The sequence below is a fragment of the Mirounga angustirostris genome, unplaced genomic scaffold (assembly GCF_029215605.1).
Source record: "Mirounga angustirostris isolate CCGP_5_RB_7025 unplaced genomic scaffold, mMirAng1.0.hap1 SCAF_3, whole genome shotgun sequence".
Classification (NCBI taxonomy): Eukaryota; Metazoa; Chordata; class Mammalia; order Carnivora; family Phocidae; genus Mirounga; species Mirounga angustirostris.
In genome coordinates, this window is record NW_026991711.1 from 137,583,753 (window position 1) to 137,597,081 (window position 13,329).

The 13,329-nt window shown below is 33.1% G+C and overlaps 1 protein-coding gene across 2 annotated transcripts in view; it reads right to left on the reverse strand.

The window, feature by feature from the left end:
* Positions 1-407: 407 nt before the first annotated feature.
* The window catches only part of SP3 (Sp3 transcription factor), an 80,963-nt gene continuing 68,041 nt past the window's right edge, over positions 408-13,329 (reverse strand). For both annotated transcript variants that reach the window (XM_054506142.2, XM_045868597.3), the window contains exons 5-7: positions 10,604-10,796; positions 5,056-5,252; positions 408-2,156 (exon numbers count right to left, since the gene is read on the reverse strand). In XM_054506142.2, the coding sequence (XP_054362117.1) occupies positions 1,840-2,156; positions 5,056-5,252; positions 10,604-10,796 (707 nt within the window). In that variant the 3' untranslated portion in view covers positions 408-1,839. The remainder of the gene's footprint in view (positions 2,157-5,055; positions 5,253-10,603; positions 10,797-13,329) is intronic.

The following is a 13,329-nucleotide window of genomic DNA, read 5'->3' on the forward strand; positions in this document are numbered from 1 at the left end:
CGAACATAACTTTCAAATAATTCTTGCCATGGTTTACCAAAACATGTTACCATTTTCAAGAATCTTCATGTAAATTCAAGTTTTTAATAAATCAAAATATTCTGCACTGCTTTAACAAGGGAAACCAGGTTTGCAAAATGACATTATTACAATTAACATGAATCAATGTGGACTTAAGAGTTAAAAGATTTTTTCAAGTTTTATTTAATAATTAGTTCATTCTCAGGTGAAAAATTAGTAATCTGTTAGTGCCCCTACTCTTCCAAGTAAATATATCTGCTCACAATAATTTTAGTGTCTGAAATCAAGAATCTATGAACAAAAGGCTAAGATGAAGAAAATAAACCACAGATTTTTCTTACCCCATACCACTGCAAATATTTTAAATGCATAGGAATACAACAAACTCAAAAGAAAAAAAATAGTGTTTTATTAACTACCACACTGTTATAATACACTTTAAACGTACAATAAGGTAGCCTTTAAATTTGAGGTGGTCTTAAGAATAACAAATGAACAGAATTCCAAATTTTTGAAATAGGTGAACTGCTGCAGTTATAGGTATACATTTAGGAAAATTGTATAGCTCTTACAAGACCAGCAATGAAACTTTATTTTGTACATTTTTTTAATAATTGAAAATATAAACAATAATTAAAAAATAAAAAGAAAATACAGCATAATAAAAAAACATACATTTCTCAATTAAATGTACTGGATACATATAAATTTAAAGGGAAGAAGCAAAAAAAGGAAAATGGCTGATATTTAAGTGCAGACTGACTACTTAGACAAAAAAAAAAAAAAAGACTTAAAAAAATATCATAAACCTCTAGTTTTCTATGACTAATATCCGTATGGTTGGAGTATCGTCACTATGGAAGTGATTTTGTTATGTTTGCATATGTTATACTTTACTGGCAATTTACATGATGGCTTTTAAGGCCCTGGCAGACATATGGTTTTTGGAAACAAGACTGGATAAAAAAATCACTGCTAAGACGCAATACACCTTATTTTTTTGGTCCTCCAATATTCAAGAAAAGGGATAATTCACTGTAACATTTTCTTACCACCCAAATGCCTCAACCTATACATTTTAAACTTTTTTTTTTTTAAACATTGGTTATATTGCCCAACTTCGTTATTGAAAGAATATTAACAAGACATTATTTTGGCAAATTAAATCTTAAACATGGCTTTTCAACAGGATTTAAAAGGTGACTATCCCTAGAGTTCCATGTTAAAATGTAGTTTTCAAAATCTTACAAGAGTAATGCTTAAAATATTGTACATAGTTAACCTAATTAAAATAATTAGCTTCAAAATGACAAATTGATAAGCTAAGTAAAGCCTACACTATGTAACATTTGCTTGGAAACTTGATTTGTCAGTTATGCATAATAAAAATTCCAGTCATCAAGAAAATTACAAAAATTTTTTTTATCATAACATGATTTCTTTCACCCACCAACTTTTTTTTATCTTACAATAGATAAATACCAACATGTTCTCATTTTTACACTAAACCACACAGGATTGATGCATTTGGTTAGACTACCATTCGCATTGTTAAATTCAATTTTCTCTTTATATAACTTGGTAAAATTTCATTTCTTCTAGATTCCAAAAGTACCTACAAAACCCATGCAATTTTACCATTTTTAATATACTATGGAATATCATACAAAGTAAGGCATTTCAGTGTCATGTATAACCAAGTTACTGTCAATCCAAAAATTTTTGCACATCAATAAAAAGATATCTAAGAACTTAGGAACAATATTCTTCTCACTACTGTATAAAAATAACCACAATGAATAAGTATTTGTGTAATATTTACTCCATTGTCTCATTTCCAGAAACTGTGACAAGCTGTAAAGGTATTTCAGTGTTGGTAAGGATATCTTGATTGCTGGTGGTGGAAGTATTAACAGTTCCTATCCCTGAAACAGAACCTTGTTGAATATTTGCAAGGATAAGTGTTGTTCCTCCTGCAGTAATCAAAGTATCATCTCGTGCAGCTTCCACAGATGCCAGCACTGTACTGCTAGAGTGAATACCTTTTTTATTCTGATGTGTTTTAATATGTTTGGCAAGGTGGTCACTTCTCATAAAGCGTTTTGAACATTCTGGACAAACAAATTTCTTCTCACCTGTTAAAAAAAAAATTGTTACTCAATTTTTTAAATTCAACATTAATAGACTGATCATTTGCTGAGAAAGAAAGCCAACCTAACTGACAGGGACAGGAAGCAGAGTTCAATTAAAACTGTATTAGTACCATGAGCTGCCCTTGCAAGATCTCTCTCTTAAGAGTATTTTCCCTCAAAATAAATCTGTCATCTTTACTTTTCGATGAGAAGCGATCTTCAAATATTACAGACTGATACTCAGATGAGACTTTAATCTTTCAACTATGCCAATAGTTTTGAAACATCTGTTACAAGAAAGATACCATACAGCTAAAAAATGACTTCTTTAAAGAGTGTACTGTTATTTAAGATACTATTAACATGTCATATCCATGATAACTAAACCTTCAACTCTTAAATGTGAATTCAAGTAACTATGCAGAGTACTTCGAGATTAAAGCAAAAACACAAGCTTGAGGTCCATTAAGACTGAGTAATCCCAGGAATAATGGAGATGGCTAGATGACTTGATTTTAGCTGGAACAGTCAAGAGCAAGCCTGATATATCATGATATTAAAGTTAATTTAAGACCCTGATGCCTAAATTTATTTCCCAGCATGAACGAAATACGTTTTTTAATACAAAAGACAGGCTGAAAGTCTATTTAATGTTAGAGACCTACTATGTAAGAGAGTTACTGGAAGGTCAAGCAAAAGGCCAATCTAAAGGGAATCCAGAGAGAAATCAATCAATAAACAAATCTTGTATTTTCTTAATTTCCTTCAAAATTCTTACCATCTTGTTCCAGCACCTCCACCCTAAGTAGGTCTTCACCAGGCTTCATGCCTGATCTATGCTCTGATGACACCTTAAGTCGACTTATTCCCTCTCCAATCCAATAAATCAATGCCAGACAAATCTTCTTGAAATACCAAATTGTATTACAGTGTAAAATTCCATCATTATACTAAGTGGTATGGGAATACAAGCGTAACTTGCGGATAACTAACTAGTTTAAATTCTCTACTGCCTAACTTAATAGGACCTCTTTGTGGCTCAATCCTACTTATTAACAGAAATGTGCTATATAGAATCTCATCTTCACTCATGGCAAATGGTCTCTCACCTCTTCTATTCACATACTGTTCTATTCTTCTGGGAAAGTATTTCCCAGCGTTTCTCTTGGAATTAATCCTGAAAGATGCTCCATGGAAAATGGCACATCAGAGGAAGTTGGGAAATGCTACGCATACTGCATCTCCCCACTCAGACATACAGTCTTGCTAACGTTCAATTAAAAGTCCTAAGAGGTGCTACCCTGAAGGTACTTGTGGTGACCCTGTTTAACCAAGTGTTTCCCACATTCATTTGATCAGATTTTTTTTTCCTTTCACATTATTCCTTTTTATACCCTGCTGATCAAATTCCACAGACAAAACTTCTGTCATCAGGCCATCTTAAAGTCTACTATCCCAGCCCACTGCCCAATAATCCCTTACTATCCCAAGCAGTAATGATCTCTGCCTGTGAGCATACTTTATCTACTCTCCTACACTGCTGCAGTTTCAAACAGTTTAATAATAAGCTCATCTACCTACCGAACAAGTGAGACAGAAAATAAAACAAGTAGAACATGTAATATATATACTACTACATACTTCACAGGTTATTTTGTATATTTAAAGAGAACGTAGGAGGTGTGAAAGCAGAGTCAGAGACAGCTTATTTGCCTAATCTAACAGAGAACCTGGATTTGAATCCAGATCTAGGAGACTTCAAAAACCAACACAGTCTTTCATTTCACCACGCTTCTTCCTTCCAAGCTCTCTAGTGACTGTAAATATAGATTTTTCAATTCTTCAGTGTTGAGCATAGACTGATGAATACCTTGACCATTATATGGTAGCAAGAGAAAACTATCTCTAAGATATATTAAGTTAGGATTTAATTTGTGTCATTCCTAGGCTCTTTTCACATAACCACACAATACGGTGTATAAACAATTAAGTCTTTCCATCAATAACATCTTGGTTAATCCTCAATGCAATGTTTTTTGCTTACCTCATAGATATTAAAACGAGAAAAGGTGAAATGCTTAGAATTACTCTTTATTGTAGTATTGAGGAAGAAGAGTAAGAAAGGTCAAGAGTAAAAGCAGACAACTAATTTAAAATGTTAACATAGGGGGTGCCTGGGTGGTGCAGCCAGTTAAGTGGCCAACTCTTGGGTTCAGCTCAGGTCATGATTTCAGGGTCATGAGATCGCCTCTCATCTGGCTCCGCGCTCGGCGAAGAGTCTGCTTAAGATGCTCTCTCCATCTCCCTCTGCCCCTCCCCTCCATACTCTCTAAAAGAAATAAATAAATAAAATGTTTATTATGTTAAAATGTTAACATAATAAACAAGAAAAGCATCAAATGTGGCTTAAGACATTCAATGATGTTAAAGCAAAACAAAAAAAGCTAACTAAAAAAGGGGGGGAAAAGCAGCCCAAATAAAATAAAATGTTATTTTACAAGGTAAGCCATATTGGCTTATTTGGAATTACTGTTTCTTTTACTTTTTCAAGATTTTATTTATTTGACAGAGACAGAGAGAGAGAGCACAAGCAGAGGAAGCGGCAGGCAGAGGAAGAAGGTGAAGGAGGATCCCCTCTGAGGAGGGAGCACAACGTGGGGCTTGATCCCAGAACCCTGGGATCATGACCTGAGCCAAAGGCAGACGCTTAGTGACTGAGCCACCCAGAGGCCCGGAATTATTGTTTTTACATTGGTATTGCTGAAGATAAAAAATGGATTAACTGGTCATATTTTAAAAGATACAGATCAGTAAAGTATGCTTTAAAAAAAAAACAAAAAACTTCAAGGTAATATGTTGCCCTGTAATTCATTTTTGTCTGGTAAAAGTAAATATTAGTAACCTGTATGTGTTCTTCTGTGCCTCTGTAATTCATCACTTCGAGTAAATCTTTTACCACAGAACATCCAGTTACAAACAAAAGGGCGTTCCCCAGAATGCCAACGCAGATGAGCTCTCAGATGTGAGGTCTTCCCATAGACTTTACCACATCCTGGTATATGACAAATGTGTTGCTTCTTTTTCCCAAGATTGGTACCTCTAAAAAACACACAAAGAATAATATATACTTATATGAAAATATTCAAATAAACATTACCACTTATATCATATATTCCCGTGTTGAATTTCAAATAGAAGACATTATTACCATGAGGTCAATCAGAAACCAAGACCATTTAAAATCAATTTAAATAAAAATTTGTATGTCTCAAACATATAAGTATTACATATTAATTTTACTTCAGAATTAATATGATTGCTGTCCAAATGTAAATATGCTCAAGAATTACATAATTTAAAAGGACATTTCATAAAGAATGTATAAAAAGCTTTTTATTATTCTGTCAGAACCATTCACAAATTTGATGCATAGGCCCAATCCACCTTATGTTAGTTGTATAAGAAACTAAATGGTCTATTCAAAGTCATGATGTCGGCTAATTTAAAAATTAAATTAAAACCAAGAAATGACTGCAAAACTAATCACACGTACAATTAAAAAAAAGATAGGCACCTTAAGCAGACTTTAACATGACTTAAGCGTATTTATTCATATATTTGTATAGCCACACCCTGAGTATACACTGACTTGGAGAAAAATCAAAGGAAAAAATCTAGACAAAGCTATTGTCTCAGCTTCCCTTGAAATAAATATAAATCAAAATTATCTTAACAATTAAAATTCCCTTCATATTAACCATGCAAAGATATCCCAAATTATATACATCAGTTATATAATAAAAATACAGTTCTCCACAGCGCAAAATTTGACGTTTGTTACATTTTAGTATTTGATATCAAGAACAAGGTTTGGGGGATATGTGCTTATTAGATGAATGAACGCAAGTATTTTGGCCTAAGCAAGAAGAAAACTTTTTTGATTCCAGAATTGATATTCAAATAAATATTAAACACTATAGAAAATGTTATTACTCAAGCTCAAAAAAAAAAAAAAATATAGGCTAGTTACTGAATAAAAATAAATGAGTTCACAAAAAACATGACATTTTAGACTGTCAAAATCATATAAACTTTGCAATGTTTCTGAGATTTTAAAAAAGGTACATTTAAGAACCCCGACTTCCCCTCCTCCCACAATCTCACAGTCTAGGTATAGCCTGTGAACTTTCCATAAGCCTGCAAATCCTCCTTTATATATTATACCTCTCGTTTTTCAAATTTTACTGGAAAAATGCATATTTCCCCACATTTATATTTTAATGTACTCACACTCAGTAGCATGTGAAATTGCCATAGGACAAACAGTGCTAAACGGTGCAGTGCTGGCTGTTAGATGCCATAGGTGTTCTGAACAGGGAGACATCAATGTGGGCTCCAGTAGTTAGAGAAGGCTTCGTGGAAGAGGTGGGTAGGATTTAGATAGAAAGGAGGGAAGGCATTCCAGGCAGAGGAATAGCATAAGTAAAGACAAGGAGGAGTCATGCTGTTGTCTTAAGGGCAAGGACGTCATAATCTAACACAATTCTCATTTCTGCTCCAGTCCACCCCCAATTTCTACAACTCTTTTCCAAGAGCTGAGTTGAGTGAAACAGGTTTTTCTGGCTCACCTGCAATGCCAAAGTATTAACCAAAGCCAATATTTCCATTTAATTTAGCTTTTAAAATTTATTTTATTCTTAAACAGCCCTAAGAAAAAGAGCAATGTTTGTGATTATTGGTGTACAAACCAATTTTACATATTGTGTTCACCATAGCAATTTCACAGAGAACCCAATTCAGTTCACTCTTGTACTCATGACTTCTTGCCTCTATGCTAAGCATACCACTCGAGTGAATTGATGTGCTTTTATAAACTCAAAAGTGCTATTTTACTAACTTAGCAAAATTTAGCTTGAGAGCACTAACAAAGCACAAGATTGTAATAAATTACAGTAATGAATCTGGGTTCTCAAAGAACCAAAACGCCCGGGAAAGATTATTTTCAACTGAATTTAAGAAAACAAGAAATACTCTTTGAAAATGGGATAGGCATCTAAGAAAAAAAAAAATGGGGACAGGGATGCACACAAATATATGTAATGTAAGGGAAAAGCCAAATACCCGGGTCCAAGTTTCTATTTAAAAAGGAAATTTTATTCAAGATAATATCTATATATGCTAGATATGGATTTATGGCATGTGACATGAAGGAAGAGAACTGACTTTCTCAACAACTAAAAAGATAGTAACAGATTTGGCCATAAGTTTTCTTCTTGATTTACATAATCAGACCACTAATACCTATCATACAACCTAGAAAAAACAAACAATTTTAAGTTTCTATTCCTGATTGCCTAAACTTGTTCTCAATAACTTAACAATGCCAAGACAGAGTGACACAGAATAAATAAAGCTAATTTCAGTATGGGAATTAAAAGTTAAGTATATCAAGTGCTTTCTTTTGCTTGGGATGGGAGAAATGAGACACCAAGTGAAATGCTGACAGAGAAGAAAATTTTTAAAATATGGATCAATGTTTAATCCACACAAAACCCACATAACAATAATGCCTTTAGAATTTACTTTACTTTATTAAAATTATTTGTCTCTCCCACTAGAGTAAAAAGTTTCTGAAGGCTAGTTCTGCTTAATAAATATTGGTTAAATGACCAGATGAATACAATTTTAAATATTTAATTATATTTTATATTTTTTATAAATATAAAATAATTTTACATCTTGCTCAAGAAGGTAAACAAAATTTTATTCTCTAAAGTTGTCACTTTATACACACATATACATGTACACGTGTGTGTTATGTGTGTGTGTCAAGAATATGGCTAAGGAAAAAAGGCCAATATTCTAAAATTTTTAAAGTACTCCCTATTTCACCTTTGCAGAATACTTTGGAATGTTCTGGATTTACTATATGCTATGCTTCTATTAATTAGATGCAACAACTGTCAATGACACAATTGTACCTATCATGTATGTTAGTTGAAGTTTGTTCAAATTAGCTCTAAAACAATAGTTTTTTCTTAAGAACTTCAATTTTGATTGCTTATAATAAGTTTAAAAAAAAATTCACAAAAGTTCTAGAAAAAATTTAAAGTTAAGTCTCCTTATAAGGTATTTCATAAAGACCGACCAACTAAAAATTTTGTGCTAAATAAATTAAGTGATACAACTCTTCTTTTACTTGTGTTAACAATGCATTATGCAAACCACTGACAAAGTTGAAAGACGATGTAAAATGAGGAAAAAAACATCTGCATATATGACAGTTAAACACACAAACTGTTAAAAGATTCACAAAAGACAATTTACAACAGAAATCTTAAAATGGTAAAATAACATACCAAAAAATGAATCTCACAACGTAACAAAAAATATACTAAATGAAACAATAATGAGGAATTATTTTTTATCTGTCAGATTTTAAACGGTATTAAAAAATGTGAAATCCATTGTTGGCAAGGGTGTGGGAAAGCAGATACTCTCATACAACACTGGTAGGAGTATAACTTGATACAGATAGAAAAGCAGACAATTCCCTTTGATCCAACAATTTCATTTCTGCCAACTTACACTGATGAAGTAATCAGGCAAATGTGTAAAAATGTATGTGTAAGGATTGGAATGACAATAATAAACTCTCAAAAAAGATATTCTTATGCATCCATACAATAACAGAACAGCCATTAAAAAATTGATGTAGACTCTATACAGACTTGGAAATATGGTCACAAAATTTTTCAAAATAAGAGCACAGACAGGCAAAACAGTAAGAATAAGATGATTCCACTTTAAAAGTATGTAAAATGTGGAAGGATATATAAAAAAATGTTATAATGGTTATCTTGATAGGGGATAAGTGTGGTATTCTTTTAACATTATTCTGTGTTTCTGAATTTTTATGTGCATATTTTAGTTTAATGAAAACAAATCTAAAGGATTTTCAAGAAAATGACAAGTAAAACATAAGCCAGTCTTGACCCTCAATTAGATTTTTTTTTTTTTTGAGCCTCAATTAGATTTGACTTTCATGAACAATGTATCTGAAAGTTATTCTAAAAATGAGAGTAAGTTTCAGGAAAGTTATTGCCTAACCAAAATTCCACATTTACTTATTTAAATTGACCAAAACATTTCAAAGAATAAATATTTCAAACAATTAGAATAATTACCAGTAAATACAAATACCTAAGGATCAGATGCAGAAGCAAATCCACTTGTGAGGCAGTAAGTACAGTATAGTGGTTAAGGCTCTGGAGTCAGACACTGAGTCCAAATCTCACTTGCGTGTTGCTCTTAAAAGTCATTCAACCTCTCTGTGCCTCACTTTTGAGACGGTCTAAAACGGTCTAAAACTCTCAATGTTAGCAGTTATTAGTCATTATTACCATCATTGCAAATGGACTGGCCAATGTGCAAATCAACTAATAGCACCAACTCAAAGGCAGCTAGAAAGGCTATTTCTAATAGATGAAGTTCATTAACTGAATTAATAGTATGTTTCATCTAAATTTAAACAGTGTTTCTGGGAGAGATGTGCTAAGGCTTTTCACTAGGACTGGGGATTTGATCTCTATGTCTTTACAGTGTTCTATCAGTTTTTGCTCTATGTATTTCAAAGTTATGGTGAAAACTTCGCATTATTAAGAAACCTACCCCTATTTATCCATTTGATGATATTCACCCTAATCCTTCATCGCTTAACAGTAACATTGCTATCCAAGTTTTCTTGTTAACATTTCCCTATATTATCTATTTCCATCCCTTTATCTTCAACACTCCTGTGCCAGTTTGAGATGTTCCTTATAATCAACATAAGGCTGGATTTCGTTTTTTAAATATGATCTGAGTTTCAAGTTCTTAATCATCCACATTTAATATAATCAGTAATCTGTTTTTAGTTTTTCCTGTCATGTTATTCTGTCTTAACATTTATTTTTTTTAAAGCACTAAATTGAAATACTACAGTTCCACTTTTTAAAAAAATTCCATCATTAGGCTTATTATTCATTTCTGTTGAAAATAGAAAATGTTTAGAAAATGTTTATGCTTATCAACTATTTCTGAACTTATTTTTATATAACTGCTATTCTCAAGCTAAAAATCAACTTTATCTTATTTAGGCAAATCTCATTGCTGGTTTGCAAATAGGCTAATTTCTGGTATGGGCCTATTAAATGGCATCTGCTACATTTTTTTTTTTAAGGCAAATTAAGTAACTTTAATTTTAAAAAAGGCGTTTAGATCTAAAAATTCTATCTTATATATTTTGTTCTCTAACTTTTTCTGCCACACTCATACAGACATACACACAAAATGATGTAATGAATAAGTTCCCATAATTAAGTGATACAACATGCAGTATTTCAAAAATTAGGGTGATGATATTAGCAGCCTAAAAAAAAAAAAAAAGAGTATGTTTCATGTGTGCATACCTCCCACCACCTTCTTTACAGTTGGGACAGGTGCAAGCTACCCTCCGAAGTCTTTTTCCTTCTTGATGTTGTTGGTCCCCTTCTTCATCTACCACCTGTACTCTTAAATGTGTTAGATCATTGGTATTCAATGTAGAATCGCCACTGAGCTGCCACTCTTCAGGATCAGGTTCTTCTTCCTTGATCCTAATATCTAAAGAAAAAAGCAAATACAGATGAGAAGCAGCCCACTGGCCCAAAAAGCATGAGATCTGAGCCTCTCTAAGGTAAAGTGAATACTATGTAAAAGTCAAAGCTCATGTTCGTGGAACATAACCATTGGTCCTTATTGTGACTTATTCTTTTAAAACTATTTCTATTTTATTCTAAATATCAAAGAATTCAGCCAAAAAAGGGAATAAAGCCAGCATGAGAGCTTGCTTTTTTTAAGAAAAACAATTTTTTTGAGCAAGCTGAATCATCAATTCTGAAACTTCAATTATATATTGTTCAACTAGTCAATAAATCCAACAATCAATTCAGATTAGAACAAATTCTAATGCCTTAAACCTCTTTTTCATAACCTGTATCAATTAATCATCCCTATCTATAGGTACTATGTGAATGCAAAAGAAGGGGTCATTCACTTGAATCTGTTACTCACAAATTTAAGCTTTAAATTAAGTCAATCATTACTAAAATATCTACAATAGCCATAACATCATGGTGGAAAAGGGTACAGAACTATGAGACAGTTTCTTTTTTCAAGGAGTTTTATTACAAACCAGACTGGGAAACAGAATGAGGATGCAATGGTAAGGAAGAGTGGACATGGCAGCAAGTTATGCCATTTTCTCAGCAGAGCCAATCACCTTTATTTATACTGATAATGATATGATATCATTTTCTATGTGAAACTAAGATGTTTTTTCATCTCAGAAAACTTTTTTAAAGAAACAATATAGGGGGCGCCTGGGTGGCTCAGACGGTTAAGCGTCTGCCTTCGGCTCAGGTCATGATCCCAGGGTCCTGGGATGGAGTCCCGCATCGGGCTCCCTGCTCCTTGGGAGCCTGCTTCTCCCTCTGCTTCTCTCTCTCTCTCTCTCTGTCTCTCATGAATAAATAAATAAAATCTTAAAAAATAATAATAATAAAATAAAAAAATAAAGAAACAATACAGGATTTAGAACAAATACTGAATATAACCATTTTTGGTAAAACAAATTCTTGTAGATTTTTACTTCGACTTATGTAAACTAAAAATCTTTTTTTTTTTTTTTTAGATCTAGATCAGTCACTAATTACTGGGGCAAAAATAGCCTTAAAAAATCAAATGTGCCTAGTAACTCCTGAATTTAAACTAATAAAAACTAGAATATATAGCCAACAATAAAGAAAAATGCCTCAAACAGTTTAAAACTAGTTTATTTTATCAGAATAACCACAACTAAGATTCAGGCAGGAAAGAAGGAAGAAAGGGGAGTCTGGCCTGGGCAACAGGGTAGATAGTTGTACCATTCACTAAAACAGGAATACTGGAGAAGGTCCAAATAGAGGTAAAGAAGGACAATTAATGAGTTCAAGGTTCAAGACCATGGAGTCTGAACTGTTCATGAGACATACAAGTAAAGAAGTTGGACCTACAGCTCTGGAGCTTAAAAAAAAAGAGGCAAGTGCTACAGATACAGAAATTATCAGTATAGGGATGTTGAGTGGCTCAGTCGGTTGAGCATCTAACTCTTGGTTTTGGCTCAGGTCATGATCTCAGAGTTGTGAGACTGAGTCCTGCATCAGGCTCCATGCTCAGCGGGGAGTCTGCTTGAGATTCTCTCTCCCCCTCTTCTTCTGCTCCTCCCCCGACTTGTGCACACTTGCTCTCTTAAAATAAATATATAAATCTTAAAAAAAAAAAAAGAAAAAGAAATTCTCAGCATATATACAGTGATGAAGTCCATCCAAAGAAGTAGGTGAGATCACTCCACAACTATAAATAGAATGAGAAAAAAAGTTGCCTATGAGGAATACAAACATTTAAGGAACCAGCAGAAGAGGAGGAACCTGCAAAGGAAATTAGTATCCAGAAAAATGTGCTACATCAAAGAAAGCAAAGAATGTTATTTCAAGAAAGAAAGGAAGTAGTCAACATCAAATCTTGCAGATAAATGAAGAAACTAAACTAAGAACATGGGTAAGAAGTGAGAAAGTGTTTAATATAAAGTACAGGTAAGTTTTTCAAGAAGTCTGGTTTGAGAGACAAAAACATGGCAGTAGCTTAATGGGACCAAAGAGGAGAGTTAAGGGGAGGAGTGTTTTGTTTTTAAAGACAGGAAAAACCTGAACATGTTTAAATGCTTATGAGAAAGATCCATTATAGACAGGATGAAAATACAGGATTGAAATCCCTAAAATGTGAGGAAGGGATGATAAGCCACAGCACTTACAGGTTTAGCTAATGGTTTAGCCACAATTGCCTCTATTACATGAAGTAAGAAAAAATACAAGCATATTCATTCGTCCAGTAAATAATTAGCTACTATGTGCCATGAACTGTGCTAGACTCCAGACCCAGAGAGAATTCGATGACTGGAAATTAAGGGAAAACTGGTTTCTCTTTCCTCAGTGAAAGGATGAAGAATTAAACTATGTATAAAATTCCTCCAAATACACAACATAAATGAGTACTGACCTCTGTTCCTTTATAATTGGATGTCCATCTGCATCACTATGACAAAATACCTAAGTAACTT